At 41.2% G+C, this 20,647-nt stretch overlaps 1 protein-coding gene across 3 annotated transcripts in view; it reads right to left on the reverse strand.

The window, feature by feature from the left end:
• Positions 1-20,647, reverse strand: part of LOC138978642 (tripartite motif-containing protein 2-like) — a 273,078-nt gene that overhangs the window by 37,973 nt on the left and 214,458 nt on the right. For all 3 annotated transcript variants that reach the window (XM_070351409.1, XM_070351407.1, XM_070351408.1), the window contains one exon: positions 19,346-20,619. In XM_070351409.1, the coding sequence (XP_070207510.1) occupies positions 19,354-20,619 (1,266 nt within the window). In that variant the 3' untranslated portion in view covers positions 19,346-19,353. The remainder of the gene's footprint in view (positions 1-19,345; positions 20,620-20,647) is intronic.

Here is a 20,647-nt window from a genome sequence, read left to right on the forward strand (position 1 = left end):
GAGTTTGTTTATGTTTGAAAGGAGTACGCACAAGACAGACAGACAAGCAAATAACATAATTATAGACACTAAACAATCTAAGTAGTAAATGGATTTATGCTGATCTGTATGTGAGCAGCACACGTCTTCGATGTCTATAAAAAGATGTATGAGCAACTGCAGAACTAAAACATGCAGAATATTATGAGCATCGATTGGAGATAACTATTGCGAGCATGACCAAAATGTGAAATCATGTTTTTGACAGTTTTAACTGCCAAAATGAAGTGAGGAAATGGAGTTTATCTTTAAGCATTGCAAGGGGTTCTAGAACAGTCCGAGGGGGTATTGGGAGATAAGTGGTTACCATACATGATGTACTTCAATCAACATTAGACATTCAGTGACTTTAAAACAGCCCTTACAGGCATGATCAGCGCGTTTTCCATGGATGATTGCGTTCGTGTCTTTGATGAATTTGTCTCGACATTGCGCGCGTGTAACTTCACAACGAAGGGGTTAATTTGTCCAGTACTTTGAGTTTAAGAAATAATTGTTATGGTCATATTGTGTGTGCAAAAACTTCAGTTCGACCATTTTACACAGTTTTGAATGTTTATTTATTTATTTATTTATTTATTTATTTATTTATTTATTTATTTATTTATTTATTTATTCATTTATTTATTTATTAAGGAGATTTCTATAGCGCATAACGAAAAGCACTATGCGCTTTACAATATCACTAAGTATAAGCACACGCAAACATACTCTGATTAAATAGAACTTAGTTTAGCAAGACATACTAAGAACACTAAACATTTGAGTTCATGCAAAAATTGAGAACTAAATTAAATACTGGACAAACGATTAAAATAAGCTTAAGGCCTACACCAACTGCAATGGGCTATTAAAAATACAAAAGTTTAGTTAACTATAAAAGGCAGTGCATAAACTCCATAATCCCAAGAGGGTAGAACAAACAAGAAACATAAGACTAGATAGTGTCTGTAAAGAAGCCGACATTTACCCTTTTCTCCAACATTTGTTCCAAAACACACCTCCGAATGATTGTCGATGACTCGAAGCTTTCCTATCTTGTGATTGCCTTGAACCTAGCAACAACTGCTTTGTGTTTAATAACTATCATCATGTATTGAATCCCGTGCTCTTTCTTCGGCGGAGGTGGGAGGGGGGGGGGGTAGATATTTTGCTGGTAGTATTTTTTTCGACCGAGCTATCTATATTCGTTGGGCAGTTTTTCTTTGTCGGACAGATTTTTTACACAAATGACCAGGAAACCAGATTACGTAAGCCGTGTCAGCTGTACCCTTTGTAAAAGTCAACGTAGCTCGAGAACGGCATTGAAGGCATGATCAGCGCGTTTTCCATGGATGATTGCGTTCATGTCTTTGATGAATTTGTCTCGACATTGCGCGTGTGTAACTTCACAACGAAGGGGTTCTTTACCTTGCCCAAGAGCAGCGCATTTATGAGAATACGTCACACACTCGAGTCAAGGACGTCGTAAAATGGGCCTCGGTCAAGTTTTCACCGAGAACCATTTTATGATGTCCTTAACAATTATGTGTTAGTCGGCTTAGAATATGCGCGCAGGTTTCAAAGTTTTGATCCATTCGATTATCTCAACAGACATCCTTTGATTGTAAGTTGAATGATGGTTGAAAATACTTAAATTGAAAGTTTCCCGCTGTGGTAGATTTTTATGGTGGTTGTCACACAGGCAGCGACGGCTTTACTTGTCGGACCCAGTTGTGCGTTACCTCGCTTTTGCCTTTAATGACTGACTGACTGGCTGACTTTGGGGATTAACGTCCTCTTAGGTAACTAGGATATATTTGGGAACATTTACTGTGATACTGTAAGAGGAGCAAGAAAAGAAAAGAATTTTTATTTTTTTAAAATAGGGGATGAGGGGGGGGGGGGGGTAGATGGGGGAGGAGGGATGAGACCATGGAACTAGTTTTAGAAGTTATGCAGTCAACATTTCAATCAATCAATGAGTCTTATATCGCGCATATTCCGTGGGTACAGTTCTAGGCGCTCTGCAGTGATGCCGTGTGAGATGAAATTTTATACGGCCAGTAGATTGCAGCCATTTCGGCGCATATTTACCTTTCATTCCAAGTCACACGGGTATAGGTAGACAATTATTAACTGTGCCTAAGCAATTTTGCCAGGAAAGACCCCTTTGTCAATCGTGGGATCTTTAACGTGCACACCCATGTAGTGTACACATTTAAACATTGTAGGCTCAGACCACTTCGCCGTATTAATTTTAGACACCGTACGTTATTAGACGCGAAAGTGCAATACTTAATGATCCGCTCAAAGCACTGTTGAAGCAACAATTTGTCTTTTGGTCGCAGATAAGGACATACTCTATCAAAACATGTGAATATATGTCTCAAGCATGACTAAACGCCCCGAAGGGCTCCGTCTAGTAACTCTATTTTTGATATCGTTTTTTAATTTCAGCAATTTGCAATGAGGTCACCCATCATAAAATAAGGTTATTAATTATTTTCCATACGCCATCTAAGTGAAACGGAGGCATTTTGTATCGCTGATTTTATTTACAAACTGCTCTTGCAGCGGATCATTTGATCGGAACTAAATAAGTAAAGTGAAAATAGGTAAATAAATATATAGATGGATAAATCAGAAACAAGATTGCAAAACATAAACACGTTCATAAAACATGTTAGTTTCTACTATTGCCGTAAACAAGTTCTCTGCAAAAACTTTTTTTTTTGTTGGTATAAACGGTTACAACTCGCTATTGCCGCGGCCCGTTGTTGCCGCAGCCCGTTATTGCCGCAACCCCGCTATTGCCGCAACCCGTTATTTGCCGCAACCCGCTATTGCCGCTCTGAAAGTCTACTATTTATTTCATCGTAATCATGTAAGCCCTCATACGTGTTTGTTCTGAAAGCTTACTAATTTACATGATTGTTCTGAAACTCTACTAAAGGTAAACTTGCTTCACCCGTGAAATGTAGTCAGATATGGAACAATATATGTATACCCCTGCCCAACGAAGTGTGTTTGAGTTGATCCGTCTTCTGTGTGCGCGACAGCTTCAGATGTGTGTTTGAGTTGATCCGTCTCTCCACTCCCTTTTTTAGGTGTAGGGGGTGGGGGAGGTTTGTTCATATCAACTGACACTTTATCAAACCATTTGAATAATTCATATACAAAATTCTGGTGGTTGCTGTGTAATAAAAAAAACAAGTGTCATTGAAAACAGAGATGTGCTAATACATTTAGCTTTCATGTGTGTGTATGTTACGCGTGATTGTTCTGAAAAGTGACTATTACATGATTGTTCTGAAACTCTACTATTTATTTCATCGTAATCATGTAAGCCCTCATACGTGATTGTTCTGAAAGCTTACTAATTTACATGATTGTTCTGAAACTCTACTAAAGGTAAACTTGCTTCACCCGTGAAATGTTGTCAGATATATATGGAACAATATGTATACCCCTGCCCCACGAAGTTGGAGGGGGGTCTACTGGATTCACTTTGTCCATCTGTCTGGGTGTATGTCTGTATGTATATATGGAACAATATTTTGATACAATGATACTAAATCTTAAGTGATATTGATATTTATACCCCAGCCAAATGAAGTTGGAGGGGGTATACTGGATTCACTTTGTCCGTCTGTCTGTGTGTATGTCTGTATGTAAATGGAACACTATTTTGATACAATGAACCCCCGCCCAATGAATACAAACTCAACAAGTAATACGTTTCATACATTCAACATGTCTTCTTTATTGTTCTCAACTCAAAATTGAAATTAAATGTTCAAAGACAAAACTTATATATAATCTTCAAAAATGTAATGATTCTTCTTGAGTATTCCCAACTCAAAATTCAAGTTACAGGTTCAAGGGACACATAGAAACTTTTGAATTTTCCTCTTTGCCATGCTTAGGTGGCGAGGTCACCCAAATGGATCGAAAGGCATGGCAAAGAGGGAAAATGGAAGCTACTTTTTGCCCCGTTAAAGACGAAAGGCACAACAAATAATTTTTACAAATGAAACTTTTTTTTATGAACTAAAAATTCAAGTGGAGAGGGGATGAGAGACGTGAGGAGATGTCCGGGGTTGCGAGATGTGTGGAGAGTCTGGGCTATAAAGTTCTTGCACGCGAGACAATATACTTCTTTGTGTGTGTTTGGGGGGGGGGGAGTATTTTGTTTATCAAATCTCTCTCTCTCTCTCTCTCGCTCCTCTCTCTCTCTCTCTCTCTCTCTCTCTCATCTCTCTCTCTCTCTCTTTGAATATTTGTGTCATCCTAAATGTTAGAAGGGGGGGGGGGGGAGGGCAAAAAGACATGTTTGCTCCCCCCCCCCCACCCCAGGAACAGCTCCCCCCCCCCCCCCCCCCCGTTTCCGACGCCAGTGCACTGAGTACATATGCACACACACACCACACATACACACACATGAAAGCTAAATTTATTAGCACATCTGTTTTCAGTGACACTTTTTTTTTTATTACACAGCAACCACCAGGGGTAGGGGTATACATTATTATTGTTCCATATCTGACAACATTTCACGGGTGAAACAAGTTTACCTTTAGTAGAGTTTCAGAACAATCATGTAAATTAGTAAGCTTTCAGAACAATCACGTATGAGGGCTTACATGATTACGATGAAATAAATAGCAGACTTTCAGAACAATCATGTAATAGTCACGTTTCAGAACAATCACGCGTAACATGTGTATGTGTGGTGTGTGTGTGCGTATGTACTCAGTGCACTGGCGTCGGAAACTGGGGGGTTGGGGGGGGGGCAGCTGCTGTTCCTTGGGCGGGGGGGGGGGGGGGGGGCAAGCATGTCTTCCCCCCCCCCCCCCAATATTTAGGATGACAAAAATATTCACAGAGAGAGAGAGAGAGAGAGAGAGAGAGAGAGAGAGAGAGAGAGAGAGGGAGAGGGAGAGAGAGAGAGTGTGTGAGAGAGAGAGTGAGAGAGAGAGAGAGAGAGAGAGTTGATAAACAAAATACCCCCCCCCACACACACACACAAAAAAGAAGTATATTGTCTCGCGTGCAAGAACTTTATAGCCCAGACTCCCCACCCATCTTGCAACCGCGGCCATCTCCTCACGTCTCTCATCCCCTCTCCACTTGAATTTTTAGTTCATAAAAAAAAAGTTTCATTTGTGAAAATTATTTGTTGTGCCTTTCGTCTTTAAAGGGGCAAAAATTAGCTTCCATTTTCCCCTTAGCATGGCAAAGAGGGAAAATCAAAAGTTTCTATGTGTCCCTTTAAACCTGTAATTAGAATTTTGAGTTGGGAATACTCAAGAAGAATAATTACATTTTTGAAGATTATAAATAATTTTTGTCTTTGGAGATTTAATTTGAATTTTGAGTTGAGAACAATAAAGAATACATGTTCAATGTATGAAACGTATTACTTGTTGAGTTTGTATTCATTGGGAGGGGGTATAAATATCAATTTCACTTAAGATTTAGTATCATTGTATCAAAATATTGTTCCATATATATACATACAGACATACACACAGACAGATGAACAAAGTGAATCCAGTATACCCCCCTCCAACTTCGTTGGGCTGGGGTATACATTTTGTTCCATATCTGACAACATTTCACGGGTGAAGCAAGTTTACCTTTAGTAGAGTTTCAGAACAATCATGTAAATTAGTAAGCTTTCAGAACAATCACGTATGAGGGCTTACATGTTTACGATGAAATAAATAGTAGAGTTTCAGAACAATCATGTAATAGTCACTTTTCAGAACAATCACGCGTAACAGCCGTGTGCTGACAAAACCGAGTAAGTCCATTTAAAAAAAAGAAGATATTTTTCGTTCATCAAAAAAACCAAATCAATGCGCATCTTTTGTGTTCATTTCTACTTTTTAGAGTCCTTAAATAAGCAGATATGAACAAGTAAGTCCACAACCAAAAACAACTTTTTCAAGTATGCATGAATGTTTTGGCAAAACAAAGTAAGTCTAAGGGGTTCCTAATTTTCGTATAATGATAGTTTCAAAATTCTTGTCAGAGGACTCATACAATAAAAAAAAAAAACCGCTTCAGTGGACTTACTCGGTTTTGTCAACACACGCCAGAACTGTGAGGGTTTGTTCCATGCTCAACGTCATTTCTACCGGTTTTTTCCGATGACGTGGTAGGCTATCATGAATGACAGACAGACAATTTCCATTTGCGCGGGTGACAGAGGAGGGAAAGCTGATTTGTGATGGTCATAGATACCATAAAAGAGGTGAAAATGGTGATACAGCGCACACACACACACCACGACCCTCGTCTTGATTCCCCCTCTATGTTAAAACATTCAGTCAAAACTTGACTAAATGTAAAAAGAACAAACAAAGTTCCGCGGCAATAGCGGGTTGCGGCAATAACGGGTTGCGGCAATAGCGGGTTGCGGCAATAACGGGCCGCGGCAATAACGGGCCGCGGCAATAGCGGGTGCCTCCCGTTTAGACATAAGTTTATTTTAACAAGGGTTACAATCATGACATGTATACAAAGTTCACAGAAACAGCAACAAGCTAGAAGCTTATAGTGGTGTTCCTGCATGACAGTACAACATAAGGCGGTAACGGGTGAAAAATTTGTCTCAATAAACCAAATCTATTAATAACGTAATGAACGTTGCATAATGATTATAAAGAAAGACAGTAAAGGAAGGAAGGAGGGAAAGAAGATGAATAAAAGAAGAGGGATGGGTAGGAGATGTGCAGAAGTTTAAGTTGTTGTCCGGCTTGTAGAGCATTTATTCTGACTTACCCAAAGCGGCCTGAACGTTCAATGAACGAGTGTACGGTGGAAAAAATTTTCCTGTTCAAATCTAAAGAATACTGTCTGTCTCCGTTTAAAAGGTGGGGGAGGTGAATTGTGTGATTAGGGAGGGTATGTATAGTTTTTTGACGTGCTTCGCGATAATTTGGACAATCGAATATGAAGTGTTGTACGGATTCGGACGGGAATCCACAGTCACAAGATGCATCTGTAGCAACGTGACGTCTCACTAGATCGTTATTGAGATCACTTATATATAACCTGAGCTTACAGTGAATTATTTGTGACATGCGATCTCCAGAATAAAAATAACACGGCGGACTTAAATCGTTTTTTGACAAAAAGTGCTTAAATTCACTTAGGGAATCACTAAGTTTTATATAGTCTGGTAAAGAATTCCAGAGTTGTGTAGTAGATGGGAGAAATGAGTTTCTATATAATTCAGTTTTAAACGATGGAACTTTCCTGTCTAGAGGTCTGCGCCGGTGATATGGGTTATTAGTTGATATCAATGGTGGCAATATCGCTAATAAGTAGTTTGGCACCTTGCGGTGAACGATCTTGTGAAATAATATCAATTTATGACGTTTTCGCCTCTCTAGTAATGAAATAAAGCCTGACTCATCGTACAATTTTTGATGGCTTGTACCGCGGACTGCTCCAACAATGGTTCGAATTGCATCTAAGTGAATACTTTCGAGCTCGGTGGCTGCAAAAACATTGAAAGTCAAATACTGTTTTCGCCTCTGTTTCTTCTTGTTGATTTTTTACATTAATTTTAGTCAAGTCTTGTAGATTTTATCTTTGAAATATTTGCTTTGTGTTTCGTAACAGAATTAACTATGGTATTGTGTTGCTTAGTACTTGATGCATGAATTGGCGTCTCGCAGAATTAAACGCCGCTGAGGAAGGCCTGGGAACAGGTCGAAAATTTGGGCTGCCACTTGAAATTCTTTGTTAGGCTTTTCTTTTCCTTGATTTTGTTGACATCTCTCTCTCTCTCTCTCTCTCTCTCTCTTTCTCTGTGTATGTGTGTGTGTGTGTCTCTCTCTCTCTCTCTCTCTCTCTCTCTCTCTCTTTCTATCTCTCTTTCTCTCTCTCTTTCTCTCTCTCCCCCTTTCTCTCTCTCCCCCCTCTCTCTCTCTCTTTCTCTCTCTCTCCCCCCTCTCTCTCTAGTTTCTCTCTCTCTTTCTCTCTCTCTCTCAGTCACTCTCTCTCTCTCTCTCTCTTTCCCTGCCTCACAAACACAAATACACACGCACTAACACACACAAAGCAGCAGGACGGGATGCGGCAAATCGGGTAAGGCAGACTGGGATACGGCAAGTTGGGAGAGGCAGGATGGGATGCCGCCAACGCATCTAGCAGTGCAAATTCTACAGGGGGGGGGGGGGGGGGGGGGCGTTCTTTTAAATCAAGTTTTGCCCAGTTTTGATTTTGCCGGTTTTGGTAATCCTACATTCCTCCGTGCGACAGCGGACTAAATGCGCATTTAAAACTATTTAGATGTTTTGCTTAAATTTTGACTTGGAGCGAAATAAATTAAAACATCTTGTTCGTTGTGCTTTTGTTTTAAATTAAAGCGTATTCCATTTCTGAATTAAATATCACTTGCCTGTTAACTCTTTATTGTTGTTGCAATAGATGTATATACTTGGAAGAAAAAAAAGGCATACAACGAGACAGTTTTGGTAGCCTGATTTAGACCACCTAGATACGGTATTTGCAAAATATTTATCTCTTTTATATTATTTTTCAAAATTGTTGTTTATGAAATCGAAAAATCACATCGAAAAATGTCACTATTCGATGTTCCCTCACTTAATCCGGGTGTGAAGGGCTTTCTTGAAGCAGACACCGGCGCTTGCTAAACGATTGCCGCTTAAGCGGAGGGGAGTCAAGCGTGATTAAGTGCCTGGCCTGCCAATTGACACCTCCCGGCGAAAACACATAATAGGCCACAGTTTCTCTATTTTTCACATTACGTTTCACTCTTAAAGTATTTAACAAAAGGTGGTCCTTAGTTTTAACATCTTTTTTGAAATAATATATGAATTAAAGATTATGCTTTTAATGGACACATTTTTCACACACATGACCAGGAAACCGGATTACGTAAGCCGTGTCAGCTGCAACCTTTGTAAAAGTCAACGTAACTCGAGAACGGCATTGAAGTACTTTCGGTGTTCTTTACATTGTCCAAGAAGCAACACACATGAGTATACTTGACACACTCGGGTTGTGCTTGGTTTGGCCATAAACACTATCTGGTCAAGGACGTCGTAAAATGGCCCTCGGTCAAGTTTTCACCGAGAACCATTTTATGATGTCCTTGACTATTATGTGTTAGTCGGCTTAGAATATGCGCGCAGGTTTGAAAGTTTTGAACCATTCGATTATCTCAACAGACATCCTTTGATGTAGTGGAGTAGTGGTAGGTGTCACGAAATGGGATATAAGTCTGTGATAAAGGTGATGTTTATTATTATGAAAATGTTCGTGCCACCCACGCGCTTTTTCACGCTAGAAGCCAACAAAAAAGTTTATTTCATGTTGATTAATCACATTACTTATGAAAGTCTTATGTTTTCTCGTGCGCACGTGTGCGTGTGTGTGTGTGGGAAAATATTAAACAGCTGTGCTTTCATGTTACCATTCAGAGAGTGCTTTGATCATAATTAAGCTTTAAGCCCGCGTGAGAAACAGACGATACTTCTGCACGTATGGTTTGATATCTGCCGGGAACATTTTTTATGACGTGTATAATTTGACTGATTAGGCAAAGGGATTACACGAAACCGACTCAAGCCTTGTTGAATGTCAAAGAATTCAAGCATGCCGAAGTGTCTGTACGGGCCTGAGGAAAAGCACCTTCGGTAACCGTTTCATGTCCAATCCTAAAACGTGCATGGGAATACTTTAAGCATAACATTCGGGTGGGTTTTTTTCGAATAGAAAATATATAATACATCCATGCGATTTTATGGAATAACTCTGTTAAGTGTTTTTGTTATTGTTGCCAGAACAGCATGATCATATTCTGTAAGATAAAATCGGTTATTGTCAGTTTGTTTGTTTCCTTTTGTACACAGCGAAAACAAAATCGAATAGAAATTATACATCCATGCATTTTTCATGGAATAACTCCCTGAAGTGGTGTTGTTGTTGTTGTTGTTGTTGTTGTTGTTGTTGTTGTTGTTGTTGTTGATGTTGTTGTTGTTGTTGTTGCGAGAACAGCTTGATAATATTCTGTGAGATAAAATCGGTTTTTGTTAGTTTGTTTTATTTTGTACAATAAAGATATTAAACATTTTTCGCCAAGATTTCATGGTCTCGCCTAGGTGACAATGGCCGCAAGCATAAACGCTGTTTTGACCACGAGTTGAATGTATGTAAATTTCTATTTGTGTCCCCAGAATAAGATTCTATTTGGGACATGAGGTGGTTGTACGCTAAGAAAAAGCTGGGTGTGTGGGGGTGGGGCCGGGAGGATGACGGGAGTGGGGCTGTACAAGTTAAAAGTTGCGTTGATAAAAGTTATAAGCGTTTGGTATTGGGCGTTGAGAATCATCCAATACAATTGACACTGGACATTTGAAGACGCAACAGTGGTCGACACGGGGAGCATCATAAACACCGCCCAATTGGATTGCATGACTTGACCGTCCTGCAGTGATGTCGTTCTCGTCGGCTATTGGTCAGTGGATTTTGAGAGCACACGTGCCGGGCAATTAAGGTGTTCATATGATTGGTTAATACACTGACACGGTTCTCACCCCTTTGAGAGGTCGTGGCCAACATAAAGTTAGTTCGTTTCGCAAATTAGCAAAAATCCTCAAAAAAAGTCGATAGTCACAGAGACTTTGTGTTCATAACAACCCAAAAACCAGAAGAAAAAGACCTGAGAGGCTACCTGGAGCTCTGCCTCACTTCTATGGTGACTGCTAGGCAGAAGCAGAGCCCCGAGGCTCTCATCAACTTATTAACGGATACCTACTGTTTTGTGACAAAAAATAAAGTGTCCGTCCCTAAACCAGACACCTATCTCATGGCCCTCAGCGCTCTCGCGGGGAGCAGAGATCTGTCGTCTGAGGAAATTCTCACAATTAAAAAATCACTGCAAGTCCCTTGTAATTCTGGACTCCCTAAATGGGGGGCAAAATAAAATAAAGCCAGCATAAATATATGATCGTCATTTGTCAACGGTATTAACTTAAACAAAGGGGACACACAGCTCGCAGGGAGGGAAGGGCATTGCCCCACCTCGCGGGCGAGTGCGTGTTTTTTGTTTTTTTTCCTGATGGTTTTAAACTCCTGTTTTCGGATTACACAATAAACATAAAAACATGATTATATAAACGAGAGGATAGCTGTTTCCTCTCTCAGTTAATACTGCTAATGTGACGTCGCCTCCCCTGCGACTATTGTAGTGGCGGGGAGGTCGACGGACAACGCAGATAGATCTTTTTATCCCATTTAAAATTAACAAATGCCGCATAGCAACTCATGCGTGCGTCAATGAAATGATGTATCCAAATGTTACTACCCTATAGAAGATCAGTATTACGTTTTGCGCATGTTCTTTATATTTTTCTCACAATGTTGTCACTTTTAAACCTTCTAACAGGTGGTCCTGAGTTTTATCTTTTTCTTAACGAAACTAAAATTGAATTAAAAATCCATGTTTTTAATGGTCCTTCCCCTAGGAAGTCAACGCATATAAAGGAAAAATTATCCCCGAGTATATTTCTCATTGCCCCACCCCCCTCCCTTATTCATGGAGAGCGGGGCCGGGGTCCTATCACGGTCGGGATTGCTTGGTCTTGCCCTTTTCTTTCCCTCCTTTTCTTCTTTTAGCGTATCATCAACTCATGTCCCTAAAAGGAAAATTTCATGTGAGGACGTAAAGGACCCCCTTTTTTTTACAAATTAGCAATTGTCCGGTCAGACATCATATGGTGCGGGTGTTAAATCTGTCAGTTTGCAAGAGAGATAATTCGAGTTTGTGAGACTTGTTGCATACAGTGGTAAATACCTGATTTTGATGACTTTGGTGATCTTTCAAAGACGGGAGGAATAGCAGAAAGGCAAGAAAATAAAAGTGAGTGATTTTGATTCTATTGATTGTGCCTATGATTAGGTTAGATTGAATAGATTAGATTGTGCAAGCAGGATTCCACCATGGAATACATTTAATTTATATGAGGGTTAACGTTGTCTGCACCATCTCAGAAAAACTATCATATTTTTGACCTAAATCTGTGGATCTAAAAACATCATCTCGGTTATAATGTAGTATATAACAGCCTAAAGCATGTCACATTTATAGAACAAACAAAAAATTATAATTTCGCTAGTATCGTGTACACTACATTGGGGTGTACACGTTAAAGATCCCACGATTGACAAAAGGCTCTTTCCTGGCAAAATTGTATAGGCATATATAAAAATGTCCACCAAAATACCCGTGTGACTTGGAATAATAGGCCGTGAAAAGTAGGATATGCGCCGAAATGGCTGCGATCTGCTGGCCGATGTGAATGCGTGATGTATTGTGTAAAAAAAACAAATCCATCTCACACGGAATAAATAAATCCCTGCGCCTTGAATATGTGCGCGATATAAATTGCATGCATAAAATAAAAAATGAAAAAGATTAAAAAAATGATAAATAAATCCCTGCGCTTAGAACTGTACCCACGGAATACGCGCGATATAAGCCTCATATTGATTGATTGATTGATTGATAGTATATTGCGTGTGATATTTTCCGGGTGTGATAAAACAAGTTAGAATGACAATACATCGGAAAGACTTAGTTAGGGTTAGGGTGGGTGTCCGAGTGGTAACGCACTTGCGCTCGGAAGCGAGAGGTTGCGAGTTCGACCCTGGGTCAGGGCGTTAGCAATTTTCTCCCCCCTTTCCTAACCTAGGTGGTGGGTTCAAGTGCTAGTCTTTCGGATGAGACGAAAAACCGAGGTCCCTTCGTGTACACTACATTGGGGTGTGCACGTTAAAGATCCCACGATTGACAAAAGGGTCTTTCCTGGCAAAATTGTATAGGCATATATAAAAATGTCCACCAAAATACCCGTGTGACTTGGAATAATAGGCCGTGAAAAGTAGGATATGCGCCAAAATGGCTGCAATCTGCTGGCCGATGTGAATGCGTGATGTATTGTGTAAAAAAATTCCATCTCACACGGCATAAATAAATCCCTGCGCCTTGAATATGTGCGCGATATAAATTGCATAAAATAAAAATAAAATAAAAAATAAATAAATCCCTGCGCTTAGAACTGTACCCACGGAATACGCGCGATATAAGCCTCATATTGATTGATTGATTGAAAGATTTAGTTATCGTACAGTAACAACATGTCATTTAATTACTTGATTTTGGGATAGTTTCGGAGCAGTTTTGAAAAAATTATTGCATGGGTTCAGTCTCGTTTTCACGTCCAAATCGTCAGAAAACTTTCCAAAATGTAAGACAAATTCTGCTGAGCTGCTCTTCACACAACTTTTCTGTCGGTGTCTGTGTGTCTGTTTATCTTTCTCTCTATGTCTCTGTTTCTCTGTCTCTCTCTTTCTCTGGCTCTCTCTCTCTCTCTGTCTGTCTGTCTGTTTGTTTCTTTTTATATTTAGTCAAGTTTTGACTAAATATTTTAACATCGAGGGGGAATCGAAACGAGGGTCGTGGTGTATGTGCGTGTGTGTGTGTGTGCGTGTGTGCGTGTGTGTGTGTGTAGAGCGATTCAGACTAAACTACTGGACCGATCTTTATGAAATTTGACATGAGAGTTCCTGGGTATAAAATCCCCATACGTTTTTTTCATTTTTTTGATAAATGTCTTTGATGACGTCATATCCGGCTTTTCGTGAAAGTTGAGGCGTCACTGTCACGCCCTCATTTTTCACCCAAATTGGTTGAAATTTTGGTCAAGTAATCTTCGACGAAGCCCGGGGTTCGGTATTGCATTTCAGCTAGGTGGCTTAAAAATTAATTAATGACTTTGGTCATTAAAAATCGGAAAATTGTAAAAAAAAATAAAAATTTATAAAACGATCCAAATTTACGTTTATTTTATTCTCCATCATTTGCTGATTCCAAAAACATATAAATATGTTATATTCGGATTAAAAACAAGCTCTGAAAATTAAATATATAAAAATTATTATCAAAATTAAATTGTCCAAATCAATTTAAAAACACTTTCATCTTATTCCTTGTCGGTTCCTGATTCCAAAAACATATAGATATATGTTTGGATTAAAAACACGCTCAGAAAGTTAAAACAAAGAGAGGTACAGAAAAGCGTGCTATCCTTCTTAGCGCAACGAATACCCCGCTCTTCTTGTCAATTTCACTGCCTTTGCCATGAGCGGTGGACTGACGATGCTACGAGCATACGGTCTTGCTGAAAAATGGCAGCTACTTGACTAAATATTGTATTTTCGCCTTACGCGACTTGTTTGTCTCTCTTTCTGTCTGTCTGTCTGTCTGTCTGTAAAGCTGTCATAACTGTTCCTTTTATTTCTATCTCTTTCCTTGTTTTTGATTAGAATTTTGACTGTCTGCGGGATGAAAAAGAGAGCATTTTAGCATTTCTTATTCTGTTTGTGTTAAGATAAAGATCAATTCAATTCAATTTAATTCAATTCAATTCAATACAATTCTCTCTCCCTCATTCTCATTCTCATAAATCAGACTCAGTGTTTGTGTTATACTGCCTTGCTCTGCTGAGTGTGTGTGTCATACCGCTTTGCTCTGCTGAGTGTGTGTGTTTGTGTTAATTACGGTCTGTCTGTATATTCTTTTGTCTGTCCGTCTGTCACTCAAGGGTAAACCGGCACGGTTAGCCTAGTGGTAAGGCGTCCGCCCCGTGATCGGGAGGTCGTGGGTTCGAACCTCGGCCGGTGTAACGATTTCATCCTTCGCCTGTGTACATATTTCCCCCTCGATATTTACTCGAGACTGAAATGTTGTTTCCTGGTAAAATTAAGAAAGGAAATTATTTATGGACGAAAAGCATGTCAGTTTCTTGCATGTGAAGAAAATTGGTTGTGAAATTAAATAGATTTCACTCCCAAAATCGAATTCTTCGAAAACGTGTACCGAGTGGTTACGTCCCTTGAGTAAGAAGGGAAACATTTTAGGATGAATCAAATTTCTAAGTTAAATAAAATAATTGGTTGGACAAATTTGGCCCCATGAATGTAAGGTACACAAGGTCGCTCATCAGTACTATCGAAGGGTGTTTTTATATTTAGTCAAGTTTTGACTAAATATTTTAACATCGAGGGGGAATCGAAACGAGGGTCGTGGTGTATGTGCGTGTGTGTGTGCGTGCGTGCGTGTGTGCGTGTGTGTGTGTAGAGCGATTCAGACTAAACTACAGGACCGATCTTCATGAAATTTGACATGAGAGTTCCTGGGTATGAAATCCCCGAACGTTTTTTTCATTTTTTTGATAAATGTCTTTGATGACGTCATATCCGGCTTTTCGTGAAAGTTGAGGCGGCACTGTCACGCCCTCATTTTTCAACCAAATTGGTTGAAATTTTGGTCACGTACTCTTCGACAAAGCCCGGGGTTCGGTATTGCATTTCAGCTTGGTGGCTTAAAAATTAATTAATGACTTTGGTCATTAAAAATCTAAAAATTGTAAAAAAAAATAAAAATTTATAAAACGATCCAAATTTACGTTTATCTTATTCTCCATCATTTGCTGATTCTAAAAACATATAAATATGTTATATTCGGATTAAAAACAAGCTCTGAAAATTAAATATATAAAAATTATTATCAAATTTCTTTTTCGAAATCAATTTAAAAACACTTTCATCTTATTTCTTGTCGGTTCCTGATTCCAAAAATATATAGATATGATATGTTTGGATTAAAAACACGCTCAGAAAGTTAAAACGAAGAGAGGTACAGAAAAGCGTGCTATCCTTCTCAGCGCAACGAATACCCCGCTCTTCTTGTCAATTCCACGTGCACTGCCTTTGCCACGGGCGGTGGAGTGACGATGCTACGAGTATACGGTCTTGCTGCGTTGCGTTGCGTTCAGTTTCATTCTATGAGTTCGACAGCTACTTGACTAAATATTGTATTTTCGCCTTACGCGACTTGTTTTTTGTTCAGTGTAGAGTTTATACTAGATCAACGAGGCCGAAAATCGAAATATCAACACGGCGAAAGATAAAAACGTCACACCGGGTCATACCTAAGACTTTAAAATTGGCAATCTAGTGGCTAATCCACATCCCATTTTGGTGCAATCCCATTTTTGCCGCCGTCCCATTTTTTGCCCCATCCCATTTTCGCGACATTTCACAAGCCAAGCGTCATTTTATAAAATTTATAATTTTGAATGATTAATGAGATGAGGATGATTATAATGATGATGCTATGGATTTCCAATTTGGATTGAGACTACGTGACAGGGCATTTTACTAACATGTCATAACAAAAGCGCAACATCCCATTTTGACACCATATCCCATTTGGCCGTCATGCCGTTTCACCGTATTCCATTTATCCCCCATCCCATTTTCGCGACATTTCACAAGCCAAGCGTCATTTTACTACCGTGTCATAACAATAGCGCGTCATCCCATTTTGACACCATCCCATTTGGCCGCCATCACATTTTTTATTTATTCTTCTTGCCAAGCCTCACTATACTACTATACTGCGTTATTCAACTAGGAAGACATTCCGTTTACGCCAAATTCCATTTTTGCCACAATCCAAAATGTCGCGAAATAGAGATGGCGGCAAAATGGGATGACGGAAAAACGGCATGGCGACAAAATGGAATGTGGCGCTAGTGGTTTGACACGGTGGTAAAATGACACATGGCCTATGAAATGTCGCAAAAATGGGATGGGGCAAAATGGGATAACGGCCAAACGGGATTGCGCCAAAATGGGACGTGGAGCTAATGGTACATGACATGGTGGTAAAATGACACTTGGCCTGTAAAATGTCGCAAAAATGGGATGGGGGCGAAATGGGCTAACGGCGAAACGGGATTGCGCCAAAATGGGATGTGGAGCTAATGGTACATGATATGGTGGTAAAATGACACTTGGCCTGAGAAATGTCGTCAAAATGGGATGAGAAGAATTGGGATAACGGCGAAACAGGACTAATAGATCCCTTGACTTGGGGTAGTGCGACTCTGTCACTGCTAGCTTTCCACTGGGAGGAAGCGACCGGAATTTCCCAACGATGGGACATCCTGGTAATGAATTTTTTTTTTTTTTAATTCTTAAAATTAACAGAGTCGCGCTACCCCAAAAGTCAAGGAATTTCGTGTTTGTCCCTTGACTTTGGAGATGACAAGAAAATATCGGGCGCAAAAACGTGATTTGTAAAATTTTTCACAACATATGTCGCCTAGCGCCATGTATGTGATGAAACCATTCATATAGCTCTGCGGGAGCTCTGCACTTTTGGACGTCCCCATTTCACTGCTGTACAGCAAACATCGTCCCCAAATACCTGTTTGTTTCTAAAAAATCACGCTGGAGGTTGCATTTTATGTAATAACCTCCTGAAATGAGTTTTGACACTTTAGAATGGCATGTAAAATGACACATGGCCTATGAAATGTCGCAAAAATGGGATGGGGGCAAAATGGGATAACGGCCAAACGGGATTGCGCCAAAATGGGACGTGGAGCTAATGGTACATGACATGGTGGTAAAATGACACTTGGCCTGTAAAATGTCGCAAAAATGGGTTGGGGGCGAAATGGGCTAACGGCGAAACGGGATTGCGCCAAAATGGGATGTGGAGCTAATGGTACATGATATGGTGGTAAAATGACACTTGGCTTGAGAAATGTCGCCAAAATGGGATGGGGGCGAATTGGGATAACGGCGAAACAGGACTAATAGATCCCTTGACTTGGGGTAGTGCGACTCTGTCACTGCTAGCTTTCCACTCGCAGGAAGCGACCGGAATTTTCCAACGATGGGACATCCTAGTAATGAATTTTTTTTTTTTTAATTCTTAAAATTAACAGAGTCGCGCTACCCCAAAAGTCAAGGAATTTCGTGTTTGTCCCTTGACTTTGGAGATGACAAGAAAATATCGGGCGCAAAAACGTGATTTGTAAAATTTTTCACAACATATGTCGCCTAGCGCCATGTATGTGATGAAACCATTCATATAGCTCTGCGGGAGCTCTGCACTTTTGGACGTCCCCATTTCACTGCTTGTCAGCAAACATCGTCCCCAAATACCTGTTTGTTTCTAAAAAATCACGCTGGAGGTTGCATTTTATGTAATAACCTCCTGAAATGAGTTTTGACACTTTAGAATGGCATGTAAAATGACACATGGCCTAGGAAATGTCGCAAAAATGGGATGGGGGCAAAATGGGATAACGGCCAAACGGGATTGCGCCAAAATGGGACGTGGAGCTAATGGTACATGACATGGTGGTAAAATGACACTTGGCCTGTAAAATGTCGCAAAAATGGGATGGGGGCGAAATGGGCTAACGGCCAAACGGGATTGCGCCAAAATGGGATGTGGAGCTAATGGTACATGATATGGTGGTAAAATGACACTTGGCCTGAGAAATGTCGCCAAAATGGGATGGGGCGAATTGGGATAACGGCGAAACAGGACTAATAGATCCCTTGACTTGGGGTAGTGCGACTCTGTCACTGCTAGCTTTCCACTCGGAGGAAGCGACCGGAATTTCCCAACGATGGGACATCCTAGTAATGAATTTTTTTTTTTTTTTAATTCTTAAAATTAACAGAGTCGCGCTACCCCAAAAGTCAAGGAATTTCGTGTTTGTCCCTTGACTTTGGAGATGACAAGAAAATATCGGGCGCAAAAACGTGATTTGTAAAATTTTTCACAACATATGTCGCCTAGCGCCATGTATGTGATGAAACCATTCATATAGCTCTGCGGGAGCTCTGCACTTTTGGACGTCCCCATTTCACTGCTTGTCAGCAAACATCGTCCCCAAATACCTGTTTGTTTCTAAAAGATCACGCTGGAGGTTGCATTTTATGTAATAACCTCCTGAAATGAGTTTTGACACTTTAGAATGGCATTTAACGCTCATTGAAGTTTTAACAAACTTTCTAACACCTAAAACATTCATAGCACCGATAACATAATTCTAGCTCTGCACTTTTTGTACACATACGTCCCCATTTGACTGCTGTACAGCAAACATCGTCCCCAAATGTCTGTTTTTCTAAAAATCACGCTGGAGGTTGCATTTTATGTAATAACCTCCTGAAATGAGTTTTCACACTTTAAAATGGCATTTAACGCTCATTGAAGTTTTAAGAAACTTTCTAACACTTAAAACAAAAGAGACCCCAAATGCCTGTGTTTTGAGCAAGATGGCATTTTGATACACAGCCGACCCCAAATGACTGTAAAACCACCTATGTGTGTATGTGTGTGTGTGTGTGTATGTGTGTGTGTGTGTGTGTGTGTGTGTGTGTGTGTGTATGTGTGTGTGTGTGTACAGACCTGTGTGATCACTTGTATCTGTACTTCTTGACACAGTCGCTACCCAGGTCGGCCACCACAAGACGGAAGTCTTGCATCACGGCCAGGCCACTGGGGCGCTTCAGTCGGTCCTCCTGGCTGTCAATCACGTACAGCGGCTTTCCCCCCGCGCTCAGAATCTGCACGTAGCTCCGCCCTTTTTCCGTCTTGGTGGCCAGGATGTGCGCGCTGCCGTCAACGCAGATCCCTCCGTACTGACCCTTCCCAGAGTCCACCAGTCGGCGCGAGAATTTCCCGTCTTTGCTGAAGATCTGAATGCGGTGGTCGGCTATGAGGATCTCGTCGTTCTTGCCCACGGCTAGCGCCGAGATGAGCTTGAACTGCCCGTCCTTGTCGCCCCGGCTACCGAAGGTGGTGGTCAGGTTGCTGGAGCTGTCGAAGATGAAGATCTTGCTGGCGCCGGCGTCCGCCACGATGATCTCCCCACGGCTGTTGACGGCCACATCGATGGGCTCCTGGAAGCCCGGGTTGGTGAAGTGTTTGACTAGCGACCCGTCCGGGGTCAGCACTGACACCAACCGCGTGCGCCAGTTGACGACCGCCAGGTTGCCGTCGGGCATGAGCGCCATTCCGGTGGCGCTTTGATTCTCTAAGCCGTCGGGTCCTATCGTGCGCACACAGTCCCCCGCCTGGGACAGCACCTTGATCCTACTGTTACCGGTGTCCAGCACGTATATCGCGTCATCGGATCCGACACAGATCCGCACAGGCTGCGAGAAGTTGTCCCGCCCGGAGCCTCGTGAACCAAAGCGAGCCAGAGGGTTTATATGATCTGACACTTCCACAGGGTAAGGGCTATCCTTGATGGGCCGAGTGAATATATTGACGCACAGTTTCAGTCGGCCGGGTTTTTGTGGTAGAAAGAGAACGTCGTACGTCCCGTCCTCATTGTCTTTGATCTTGTGCTCGAGGTTGTCTCCCTTTTCCGTCTTCAGGTCCACGAGGAGCGGGTCGCCGCCGGTCATGCGCGGGTTGCCGTGGTAATCCACCGTGTTGATCCTGATGGACGAGCGTAGGTGTGCGGTGGTGGGGAACACCTTGGCGGTGCTAAGTGCGGGAAAAGTGGTGCTGGTGCTGATGTGGCCGAAGTGACTGATGGCCTTGGCGATCTCGCGCAGCGCGTCGTTGTGCTTGTAGTCATAGCGCAGGAAGGAGTTTTCCCGTGGTTCTGACAGCGTGCTGGTGGTGTCTAGCTTCTCGTTCAGGTCTGAGATCTTCTTGGTGATGTTCCGCACCTGCCAAGAAAGTGAGGCCTTTAGAGTC

Source organism: Littorina saxatilis, linkage group LG10 (genome assembly GCF_037325665.1).
Source record: "Littorina saxatilis isolate snail1 linkage group LG10, US_GU_Lsax_2.0, whole genome shotgun sequence".
NCBI lineage: Eukaryota > Metazoa > Mollusca > Gastropoda > Littorinimorpha > Littorinidae > Littorina > Littorina saxatilis.